Genomic DNA, 12,740 nt, shown 5'->3' on the forward strand with positions numbered 1-12,740 from the left:
CCTGGTTTACAAGCAGCCCAGGTGAATGGTGCCTCTGGGGCTGGCCAGAAGGTGCTTCCCAGGCTCTTGTGGGGCAGTGGGAAGAGGCACCTTTCTTTGGGGTGGGAGGGGGGGCAGCTCAGAGACCAGGGTGGCAGCAGTGGCTGCCCAGAGGGACTCCCAAGGGAGAAGGGAAAGGAGAGGAGGCTGAGGGAACACTCCAAGGGAGGGTATTTGAAAAAGGGCAAAAGGCTGCCCGCTCTGCAGACAAGGGGTGACATAACTGGGCTCCTGAGCCCCACAGGGGTGCCACAGAAAGAATGTAGTTGGCCAAGGGAGCCGTGGACTCTAAAGGTTGAAAACCTCTGGCTTAATAGCTCTGCACTCAGCTAGCCCAGCCAGCCTGGCCCAGTTCTGCAGCTTGCATTTCCCCTTCAGATCCCAAATATTATATAAATACTACCGTTCTTTAGTTTCTAATATTCACTAACAGACTCTAGTACCCCAGCTATAACCATGTGTACTTTTCCTACCCGAGTCCACTTTGCTAAGCAGCTGCATTTTTTAAAAGCTCAAATAAAATAAAAGGACCAGCAGAGGGCGAAGCAACAGCAGCTACCCAAAACACCATATAGTACAGATGGCTGCGTCTAGGTATTATAGTAGATAGTAGGACTGCTTCTAAAAATAGCTATGCATGTCCGACTTTTCTCTCCCCAGTATTGTCTAGTGCAAGTGTTAGAAAACTCTGGCCCTTTGGTCTTGCCCCTGGCACAACCCCTCTCCAGCTTTGCTTCATACACTCCTTGGGTGTTTCTGCCTGGCTGGAATGTGCCCTTGAACTCTGGGGTGCTCATCCTCTTGGCTCTCAGCTCCACCCACCCCTGGGAAAACTGCTCTTTAACGCTCAATTGGTGCAAACTGCAATTCAGGTTTTCTCCAGATAGATGTTTCCTTTGAAGAGTGGGCTTTCCCCAGGAAAGGAGTAAGGCAAGAGGGAAACCTAGAAAGCATTTAAGTAGCAGAGTTACAGGTGGCTCTCGGCTAATTAAGAAGATGACCTTGTGAAGATGGTACATTCTCACCTGGGCTCCTTGCATAAATGGCTCAACATCTGAAGGAGTTGTACCCCCTCCCTTCTTCTGCTAATTGTGTTCCATTTTCTCTTGCAAATAAATGGCTCAGCAGCCCGATCAGAATAGCCGAAAGTGGTTGCCATTGGAGGGGAGGGTCATTTTCTCCTGTGGCAGCAAATGAACTTGAACTGGTTTTGCTCATAGGGTCTATGAGTTGGGATTGTACCTGGGAGGAAGAAGAGTTTGGATTTGATATCCCGCTTTATCACTACCCAAAGGAGTCTCAAAGCGGCTAACAATCTCCTTTCCCTTCCTCCCCCACAACAAACACTCTGTGAGGTGAGTGGGGCTGAGAGACTTCAGAGAAGTGTGACTAGCCCAAGGTCACCCAGCAGCTGCATGTGTAGGAGCGGAGACGCGAACCCGGTTCCCCAGATTACGAGACTACTGCTCTTAACCACTACGCTACACTGGAGATGAAGAATGACCCAGAGCTCAATTCCTTCCTCCCCCTTCTCTCACTTTGGGGCAGAAGCGAACAAGCAAACCAAAACATCTCGCCTTTGTATGGTCTCCCATGATCTTGTGAGACCAGCATCCCTTTAAAGAGACCCCCTTTTTTCTAATAATGAGTAGATTGCTTCTGTGCAACTCCTCACCTGTGTTTGGGTAGGGTTATGATGGAACCACTATTGAATTGTAGAGGACAGTGGTCAGTGAATCATCTCTTCGTTAATTTTCATATGGGATGCATGTTCCATTCATTCAGTGTAGTTAGTTCTCTTCCCTTCCCCTTCTACCATTTCGAAAAACGTCTCCAAAAAGCCTCTCTGCCTCTCAAGGCACTTGTTTTCCATATCACAGCAGATCATTTTTGGAGTTGTGAGTCACCACCATGACTATTTCAGAAGCTTTCAAAAGTTTGGCATTTCAGTTTGAAATGTAGTCAAATAAATGGAAGCAATAACTCCCACACTTGCATGTTCCAATGCTGAAATCTGCAGCCTTTCTCCTTCTCCTGTTGACGGATGATATGGCTGTTGATATAATTTAGTTTGTAACCGTCATATGGTATAGCTTGCCTTGTGAATAACATGGTTACCACTTACCATAACAGTAAAACATATAATTCCAAATATAGTGAATGTATTTCTGGGAGATCTTTTTTTTTGGAGGGGGGTGCTTCTAAATTACAGACTTAAATTGGTTTAAACAGCCATTCCCTTTCCCAAGAAAATATTGGGCATGTATTTATGTGATGGAGGACTAGGGATCTCTAGGAAGAAATTCTTGCCCTATCAAGCTGCAGTTCCCAGGGTTCTTCAGTGAAAGCCATGGCAGTTAAACTGATATAAAACCTATATATGTCTTGTTAATGCAGATACGAGAGTTGGATGTTGAATGTAGGGACTGAGAAGCATGGAACTCTGCATGGAACTTCCCAAAACACCAGGTTCCAAGTCTGTCTCTGCATTGCATTGTGCCCAATGTGTCTGTATGTTGACTCTTCCCCCAAAAAGCCTCCATGTGGTCATCACATAAAAACAGTTGAGCATCTGCTTTCAACATGGAAGGTTCCAAGTTCAATCCCTGGTGTCTCTGGGTAGAGCTAAGAGTGTCCTCTGTAGGAAGCCCTCACTGCCAGTCGCTGCCAGTCAATGTAAATACTGAGCAAGATGGATTGTGTTTGTTAACTACTTAGAGGGTACAGTGGTACCTCGGGTTACATACGCTTCAGGGTACAGACTCTGCTAACCCAGAAATAGTACCTCGGGTTAAGAACTTTGCTTCAGGCTGAGAACAGAAATTGTGCTCCGGCGGCACAGCAGCAGCAGGAGGCCCCATTAGCTAAAGTGGTGCTTCAGGTTAAGAACAGTTTCAGGTTAAGAACGGACCTCCGGAACGAATTAAGTACTTAACCCGAGGTACCACTGTATTTCTTTTCTTTTTTTTTACAATCAAGCAGAATATAAATTTTATGAAATAAATAAAAAATAAATCCTTGGCCTGACTCAATATCAGACAGCTTCTTATCTTCCTAACATGGTGGCATAAAAAAAAAAATCTTAACCTGATACTGCCATGTGTTCAATCCAGAGGGGGGTTCCTAAGACTTACATCAAATAGGATGACCCCCGCAAGGACCACCGTCTGGGGGAGTGCCTTCGCATGCCTCCCCCAGGCATGCAGACATGGCCACTCCCCCCAGTTCCCTTTAACAGGATACCCCAGCGTTTGGAGTGGCAGGCGGACACTACAACCTCCCCTCCATCCAGAACAAAGGATTGCCCCAATGCTTAAATGCGCAAAACAACAACAAACCTCTGGTTACATGAAACATATTCAATAAACACACAAGACGTAACCGGCTATACGTTTGAAAAAATAATATATACTATTCATTGTATTGAATTGTAGATTTCAACAAACGTTTGTTAACTACTTTGAGGATACAGTGGTACCTCAGGTTACATACGCTTCAGGGTACAGACTCTGCTAACCCAGAAATAGTACCTCGGGTTAAGAACTTTGCTTCAGGATGAGAACAGAAATGGTGCTCCAGCGGCACGGCGGCAGCAGGAGGCCCCATTAGCTAACGTGGTGCTTCAGGTTAAGAACAGTTTCAGGTTAAGAACGGACCTCCGGAATGAATTAAGTACTTAACCTGAGGTACCACTGTAGTACAAACTGACGGCGAAACAAGGCTAATTCTGTGGAACTGCAACAACCTTTCTTGTGGACTGTTGGACTCTATGAACAGACAGGTGGAATAGACACTTTCACATATATGGACTTTATGCATAAACTGATTAGAGAATGAACTGATCCACTGGGTCTTCTACTTTTTTCGTTGAACTTTATGAGCTACTTTTGTTGAAATCTACAATTCAATACAATGAATGGTATATATTATTTTTTCAAACGTACAGCCAGTTACGTCCAATGCTTAAATGGGCAAGGGGCAGATCCGATGGAAGCCTACCTGCTCCATTGGCACCGCCTGCATCCCCATTCTTCAAAGCCGGGTTCAGGCTAGGATCCAGTTCCTGATAGGCTTAAGCCCCCACCACCTACCAGGAAGGGAGCCGCTGTTCCAGTTCCCTCGTCGGGGCCCCAGTGAAGCCTCGGCCGTCCCGCACCAAGAGAGGTGAGCGGACCTGTTTGGTTTCCAAGAGACTTTTCTGCGGAGAGAAGTTTGCAAGTGGAGAATCTTAGGGAAACAATAATTTAAAAAAATAAGAGGTGAAGAGCGGAATAACATCTTTCAGAAGTTTATTACAAGCCATGGCATATGTGAATTAGTTTACAGACACTTGGGTTCTTCGTGTGACAGAAACACCTTCTGTGAAGCCATCACTGGGTGGGCTAATTTGAACGCATTTGTTTGTCTTTGCTTAGAATATTGAAGCAAGGCTCGCCCAAGTGACGAACGAACTGAAGTCACGCGAGGATCTCTTGAATATGGTCGAGCTGGAGTGCCAGCAGCTGCGCAACGAAGTCGCCAAAATGGAAGAGTATAAAAATAACGAAGAAAGCCGCGTGAAGTAGGTATTTAAAATACAGGTCTCCCCTGCGTGAATTGGTGCATGTTGACATGAGAGTGAGTGCCTCTGGGTGGCGATAGCAAACATTACACCTGCTCAGAGCAGAGACACTGAAATAGATAAACCTGTCCATTGGTTTTATTGGATTCACCAGTCAGTGGTCTGACTCAATATAAGTTTGCTACACAAATAGTGACGTGCACAGCAATGCACACTGTTCCTATTGTAAATATAGGCCCGGTACAGTGGAAAGTTCTCCTGCATATGCCGTGTTGAATTGGATGGGCAACCACACTGAATCGAGTGTGGGGTGCCCCCCAAGCACAAATGAATGGGAAGAACAGGATAATTTTGTCCCCTTTTTCTCTTTGGGTTCTTACTTAAAAAAGAAACAAGCAATTTGCTTTTAATAAACTTTCAAATATAGGAGGGGAAGCTGTCATCAAGAGAATCCTGAATTTTTTTGCAGCTTGATCGATAGGGATGGACAGTTTAATAGCTATATTTTGTGAAACCTTTTGTTTGATAGCATGTGCGATGGTGGCTCACCGGAGGGGTCTGGCGTTATGCAGATAACTGGGAACCTCGAGCACTCGGCCTCGAAATAATTAGCTTCTGAACTGTGTTGTTTAAGGTTGCTTTTTGTGTTCACATCAGGGCACCTGACAGTGTGTTGCCAGTACAAGCATTTTACTACATTTAAAGGGCAGAAGCTGAATGCTTGGTATTTCTCCCTTGTGGCCAAATGCCTAGTAAGCCTAAGGTTATAAGCCAGAGACATTATTGGGGACCAACACTGATTGAACCCCTGTTAGAGCTCATGACCCAGCAAGGGGCCTGTTGCCAAGCTGCTGCTGCTACCCTTTGTCTTTAATGTTGCTACCAGTTTGCCTGCCCTCTCTGAATAAGCAACTGGCAGTGGAGCAAGGAGAAGGTGAGGGAGCCGGGTGCTTCTCTCTGCCTCTGGGCGATGCTGCAGTTTGGGCCACCTAAGACACAGGTGGCACTGTAGGTTAAACGCTTGCCGATCAGAAGCTTGGCAGTTCGAATCCCCACGACGGAGTGAGCTCCCATTGCTCGGTCCCTGCTCCTGCCAGCCTAGCAGTTCGAAAACACACCAGTGCAAGTAGATAAATAGGTACCACTCCGACGGGAAGGTAAACGGCATTTCTGTGCGCTGCTCTGGTTCACCAGGAGCGGCTTAGTCATGCTGACCACATGAGCTGTACGCCGGCTCCCTCAGCCAATGAAGCGAAATGAGCGCCGCAGCCCCAGAGTTGTACGTGACTGGACCTAACAGTCAGGGGTCTCTTTACCTTTAAGAGAGAGAAAGCAAATGAGGAGTGGCTTTTGAAAGTAGTGGGCTATGCAGAAATGGCAAAAAGCGAACAGCAAAATTAAGAAGAATAGAATAGAAGAATGGGGAGGCCTTTCATGGACTACTTTAAAAAAACAACAACATGACAGCGGGCAGGAATCGAGATGAAAGCAGCAGACGAAAAATGGCAAAATAACTGTGACAGTAATAGATAAAAATATAACACAGTAGAAAAGGTTTGAGTAAAAACGCTGTGGTGGTGAGGGTGGGCAGTAACCTTATGTAATACTGTAATTATTTTATTTGAAGGTTATTGTGAAAAAGATAGATAGATAGATAGATAGATAGATAGATAGATAGATAAGAGAGAGAAGGCAGTGGGCCCACTGAGGACTTGCCCAAGGTCTCCCCGTAGCCTAGAGCTTGCACCAGCCATAGCTTTCTGAAGTGTGTTGCAACGCTTCCTCATTTGGGCTGAGTTCAGTGCGACACAATCCTACCGTGCTACTCAGAAGTCAGTCTCACTGTGTTCCATAGGACTCGCTCCCTTGCCAGCGTATTTGCAACAGCAGCCTTCCGCCCCCAACCCAGTCTAATAATGTATTTGTAAACAATACTTGCCAACCTAGCTTTTTCACAATTGCTGATGCTTGAAGCACACTTTCTTTCTGACTTAAAATTGGGGGCACATTTCATTCTTTATGCCCTAAATGGTTTCTGTCTTGAGTCCACTGACCTGAGTGTGGTCCCTGATAGGAAGAAGCAACTTGTAGGAACCTCTAAATATTTTTACAATTTTTTCACCCTCTCAGCACACTGGTATTTACTAAAAACAGTTTGGGAATGACTATGCTATGTGTAGTGTCATTCAAACATAATGTAATGTGTTTCATATAATAAAACAATAAATTTGGGTTGGTTTTTTAAGAAAGGAAAACTGGACTTGTAATAAATTTCTTTCTTTCTTTCTTTCTTTCTTTCTTTCTTTCTTTCTTTCTTTCAAGACTTCAGTCAGCTTATGCACAATGCATCAAGGACCTGGAAATAAAAAAAGCTCAGATACTTGCCTTGGAACAACAGCAGGAAAATCAGCAGAAAGAGCTGAATCAGGTATGTTCTGATCTTATTCCGTGGGTCACAATTAAGGACAAACTATGATCCAGGCTGTAGAAGGACATTGGAGCATGAGAAAGAAGCTTTCTGGGCTAATTGTGGGTCTCAGATCTCTCTTCTCCAGCTTTGTACCAGTTAATGCAAGTGTTCTAAATGCCTTTCCAGTGTGCCGTCAGTGTTATCAGCATCCAGTCACTGCTGTTAAAGCTGGAAGTGGAATAACAACTCTACTTCTAGACTTTTACACATTTCTTTTGCCTACTGGGCAGTCCGCCTTTCCCAAACCCCAAGTGTTTTGCAGGGGTTGGGGTAATTTTCATTGGGATTGTGGTGTGGGAGAGAAGCACTCCCAGTTATGATTACTGCCCCACTCCATCCTTGCTGTGGTTTAAGGAAGATGGTGCAGAATATAAAGGCGATGCTGTTTGGAAAGGGAAGAGAGGGATGCCAACCAACCAACCAGAGGGATAAAATGGAGTCCTAAAGAGGTGAGAGATGGAATTGGCTTCAGCAGGCAATAATCTGCCAGAAAAGCTATCGAACAGCTGCACAGCGGGCTGTCTGCACTTGGGGCGATTGCATAGCTGTCGCTTTGTGTGGTTTTTTTAAAAAAGCAAGAAAGTTGGATTTTCCAAGCTCTGAGAAAGGAAGGAAGCTGAACAGGTAAAATATGGGCAGGGTATATCTTCATCAGAACATCACGCAGATGTAAAAAAGGGAAGTGGCCAAAGTTTGGCCATTCTACAGTAAATGGAAAGTGTGGATGCAGACGGAATTGGTGCTTCTCAAACTGCCTCTTCTTAGAGAATTGTAGAGCTGGAAGGGCCCAGAAGATAACCTTTTAATGCTGGAATATGCAGTTGTCCTATATGGGGGTTGAACCTGCAACCTTGGTGTCATCAGCATCGACTGAGCTATCCATTCACTTTCCTTACACGCTGCAGATAATTTTGCAGCCTGTTAGAGGCCATGCTGTCAATTCCCACTGAATGCCAACCAGGCCTGTTGGTCTCTGCCCATGTGGATTAAACAACAACAACAACAACAACAACAACAACAATAATAATAATAATAATAATATCTTATTTATACCCTGCCCATCTGGCTGGATTTCCCCAGCCACAATGGGCAGCTTCCAACCGAATATTAAAAACAATACAGCGCCAGACATTAAAAACTTCCCTAAACAGGGCTGCCTTCAGTTGTCTTTTAAAAGTAAAATAGTTCGTTTATTGCCTTGACATCTGCTGGGAGGGCGTTCCACAGGGCAGGCCCACTACCGAGAAGGCCCTCTGCCTGGTTCCCTGCAGTCTCATTTGTCGCAGCGAGGGAACCGCCAGAAGGCCGTCAGCGCTGGACCTCAGTCTCCGGGCTCGATGATGGGGGATGGAGACACTCCTTCAGGTATTCTGGACTGAGGCCATTTAGGGCTTTAAAGGTCAGCACCAACACTTTGAATTGTGCTCGGAAATGTACTGAGAACCAATGAAGATCTTTCAGGACTGGTGTTATATGGTCTTGGCGGCCACTCCCAGTCACCAGTCTAGCTGCCACATTCTGGATTAATTGCAGTTTCCGAGTTACCTTCAAAGGTAGCCCCACTTAGAGCGCATTGCAGTAGTCCAAGCAGGAGATAACTAGAGCATGCACCACTCTGGCAAGACAGTCCACGAGCAGGTAGGGTCTCAGCCTGCGTACCAGATGGAGCTGGTAAACAGCTGCCCTGGACACAGAATTAACCTGCGCTTCTATGGACAGCTGTGAGTCCAAAATGACTCCCAAGCTGCGCACCTGGTCCTTCAGGGGCACTGTTACCCCATTCAGGACCAGGGAGTCCTCCACACCTGCCTGCCCCCTGTCCCCCAATAACACTTCTGTCTGGAGTTGTAATCCAAACATCTGGAGGGCACAAGTGGGCAGAAGCTGCCTGGGGAATGGGGGGGGGGCTTTTAAATATTGCAGCATTTAAGAGCGTTGATTTCATTTACACCTGCCTCTTAAAGCCATCAGTTTTTAAGGCGAGAGACATCCTTGGTTCTTAGCAACTTTGAAACGCATCTCCAGCGTGTACGAAGCATGTGCCCAGTAACCCTTAATATCGCCAAAGGGGCAAACTGCATGTAAGAGTGCAATGAAAATCAATGGCAATTCATAAGGAAACAGAATACAACTGAACGTTGCTTGATTGGCCCTTTTTATATTGGCATCCAGAAGGGCTGTATTGTTCTAAGAAACAGGAGGATTTATTGGCATCTTGCTATTTGTTATTGGCAGAAAACTTATGAAAACCCACAAGCTTCTTTATACTCTCGGGGGAGAGGGAAGCGGTACAGGAAATGTGACCTTCAAAGCTAATAGCATAGAACAACCCATTAAATAACACTAGTGGCAAGCTTATTTTCTCTGAGAGTGGGGCTTTTTTTTTTTTTTGTAACACTATGTCAGCATAGACTTTATTTATTTTTATCATGTTTTCTCTTTAGTGAGCTGCTAAAAGTTATTTCTGGTAGTACCTGGTACTTTAACTATTGACTTTCCTTGCTTAGAGGGGGGACAGTAGACTCCGGTTACTACGTGCAACCTGTTTTTAAAGCTGATATAAGTAGTTTCTAACCATTTAGCCCTTTTGGAAAATTCCTTTGCCTCTCTGGATTCTCCTTGGAGAAAATTTGGGGGTGGGCCCTTGGCTTCTGGGCTTGCTATCCCAAACTCCTTCCCACTCTCTTCGCTGCAGGGATAAGAGAATACCTTGAATTGCAAGGTGAAGAATGTCCCTGTGTCTGAGTTTTCTCCGTAAATAAGAGTGCAGAAGGGAATCTACATACAACTGCTTGCCTGATGCTCACTCTCCAGGGTACGAATTGGTCAACATCATGTCCTAACAGTGTAACATTACACTTTGTGACATCAACAGCACTGACGGAACATACTCTGAGCATTTGTTTGCTGATGCAGATATCCTTCTGTTTTCGCGAATGCCAAAAATGGCATTTTGCAATTCTGCTCAGAACTGAACAGAACAGAACAAGTCACAGTAAAGTGAAGGACCAACAAGGCAATATATGCAGCTTGATAGCCCACCAACCACTTTCATCCTATGAATGTTTTAAAACAGTGGTAGGCAGGGAGCAAAATGGGGACCTCCGTGCCTCCATGCCTCTTCGGAAATCTCCCCAGGTTGCATGCTGTTTCAAATTCTGAATGTTTTTGACTGGCTGGGATGTGTCCTTGACCTCTGAAAATGCCTCTTGTTCATCTGGATGGCAGATAAAGAGGAATGTGTTAGAAACTAGCCTCCTCCTCCTCCTCCTCCTCCTCCTCCTTCTTCTTCTTCTTCTTCTTCTTCTTCTTCTTCTTCTTCTTTGGCAATCACTCGTAGCCGAGTGTCTGCCATAAACACGGTTTTAACAAAGTGACTGTGGAGGCCAATTCTGGATCCACACGTCCTTCCACAGTGGAGACATAGGTTCCCGTGCGGGAGTTGATAATGGTGTGGATTTGCCAAGCGTTCCTTCCTCTTAGCACCTTTCTCCCTTCCGTCCTGAGTTCAAGTGTCATCAAAGCCCATGACACCTTTGGTAAAGGCTGTTCTCCAACTGGAGCGCTCACAGGCCAGTGTTTCCCAGTTGCCAGTGTTTATACTACATTTTTTTAGATTTGCCTTGAGACCGTCTTTAAACCTCTTTTGTTGACCACCAGCATTACACTTTCCATTTTTAATTTGGAATAGAGTAGTTGCTTTGGAAGACGATAATCAGACGATAATCAGGCATCCGCACAACATGACCAGTCCAAACAAGTTGATGTTGAAGACTCATTGCTTCGACACTAGTGATCTTTGCTTCACCCAGTACACTGATATTAGTTCGCATGTCTTCCCAAGTGATGTGTAAGATTTTTTGGACACCATTGATGGAATATTTCGACAAGTTGGAAATGGCGTTTGTAAGTGGTCCATGTTTCACAAGCATAAAGTAAGGTTGGTAGTACAATAGCTTTGTAAACAAGCATTTTGGTTTCCCTGCGAATGTCCCAGTCCTCAAACACTCTGCACTTCAATCGGGAGAAAGCCGCAGTCACAGAGCTCAGGCAATGTTGGATTTCGGCATCAATGTTGACCCTTGTGGAAAGATAACTGCCTAGGTAGGAGAAATGATTGACATTTTCCAACATTACACCATTGAGTTGGATTTGTGGCGCTGCAGAGGGGTTATTTTGTACTTGTTGGTGCAGCACTTTGGTTTTTTGGATGTTGAGCGACAGGCCAAGCTTTTCGTAAGCTTCTGCAAAGATATTTAGGATGTACTAGCCTATTGTACAAAGGTAAAAACTTACGTTCATTGCATTTTCTGTGATTCACACATTTGCGTTTTTTACAAATATTTATTTGTGTAGCTGAAACCATTAGAGAACAAACAAACAGGATACATAACTAGGATAGCTCAGTCAGTACAGCATGAGACTCTTAATCTCAGGGTTATGAATTCGAGCCCCACATTGAGCAATAGATTCCTGCATTGCAAGGGGTTGAAATTGATGGTTCTCATTGCCCCTTCCAACTCTAAAGTTCTATGGTTCAATGAAAATAAAATGCACAACACAGTTATTAAAACCAGGCATTCTGTCAAATAGAAGTTTGCTGCCCTGGATAATTTAACTTGCATTTTCATTTTATATTTATATCGTAATGGCCATTGGCTACAAACAATGATACAACATGGCTGCATATGTTGCTCCACCCACTTTTGCCTCTGGCCACGCCCCCCTGCCATGTGGCCCCAAGAAGGTTGTATAGAAGGAAATGTGGCCCCTGGTCTGAAAAAGGTTCCCCACCACTGTTATAAAATATCAGAGGTTGGACTGCTGGGCACATTACCATTGGTGGGTAAATTTTCTTTCACTTGACTTCCTTTTGGCAGGGGTGCTAACTTGAATAAAATATTGTGGGGGCCCAGGTAAGCCCCGCCCTGCAAAATCGATCACATGACACAGTATACACACACCATTTGAATGGGAATGCCAGTCAACTTTGTGGGGGCCCGGCCTCCTCAAATATTTTATTGTGGGGGCCGAAGCCCCCATGCCCACTCAAAGTTGGCTCCCATGATTCTCGGCATGTAGCGTTTAAACAAGAGAGGAGGTGGAAAGTGTGAACTCTAAAGTGAAACACGGAGAAGCTGGTCTGAATCGTAAGCCTTTCTAAATCTCTGTGCTATCGCTAACATGCCTGGCAGGGCTGCCGTGTTGGAAATGGAGAACCCCAAAAGTTGGTGGTATGTGGAAAAAAACGATGCTATCTGCAATGCCAGCGCTCATTCTTCCCTATTTGCTGCAGATAAGGGACCGCCTTTATCAGGAAGAACAGTCCCATCGCTCTGAGGTGGAAAGAATGAGGACGGAAATCTCTGACCTGACAGAAGAGCTTCATCAGAAGGAGATTACTATAGCAACTATCATGGAGAAAGCTGCTCTACTGGAAAGGCAGTTACAAACGGAGTTAGAGATAAAAGAGAAAATGTTAGGGAAACAACAGGTATGCAAACAGAATAAAAAGCAGCGGAGGTCATTTGGTCCTTACGGAGATTAGCACCTATTGACGTTTAAGGAAGCGATTGCCTCATAGAATATGGGCAGGGAGTGGGGGGGGGGACAAGACTACAGAAGGAAATAAGACCATTTGACATAACACTAATCTTACACTTATCATAC

The 12,740-nt window shown here is 45.0% G+C and overlaps 1 protein-coding gene across 3 annotated transcripts in view; it reads left to right on the top strand.

The window, feature by feature from the left end:
- The window catches only part of DEUP1 (deuterosome assembly protein 1), a 67,152-nt gene that overhangs the window by 29,875 nt on the left and 24,537 nt on the right, over nt 1–12,740 (top strand). For all 3 annotated transcript variants that reach the window (XM_079973776.1, XM_079973777.1, XM_079973778.1), the window contains exons 8-10: nt 4,455–4,600; nt 6,923–7,028; nt 12,367–12,564. In XM_079973776.1, the coding sequence (XP_079829902.1) occupies nt 4,455–4,600; nt 6,923–7,028; nt 12,367–12,564 (450 nt within the window). The remainder of the gene's footprint in view (nt 1–4,454; nt 4,601–6,922; nt 7,029–12,366; nt 12,565–12,740) is intronic.

The sequence above is a fragment of the Podarcis cretensis genome (assembly GCF_951804945.1).
Source record: "Podarcis cretensis genome assembly, chromosome: 4".
Taxonomy (NCBI): Eukaryota; Metazoa; Chordata; class Lepidosauria; order Squamata; family Lacertidae; genus Podarcis; species Podarcis cretensis.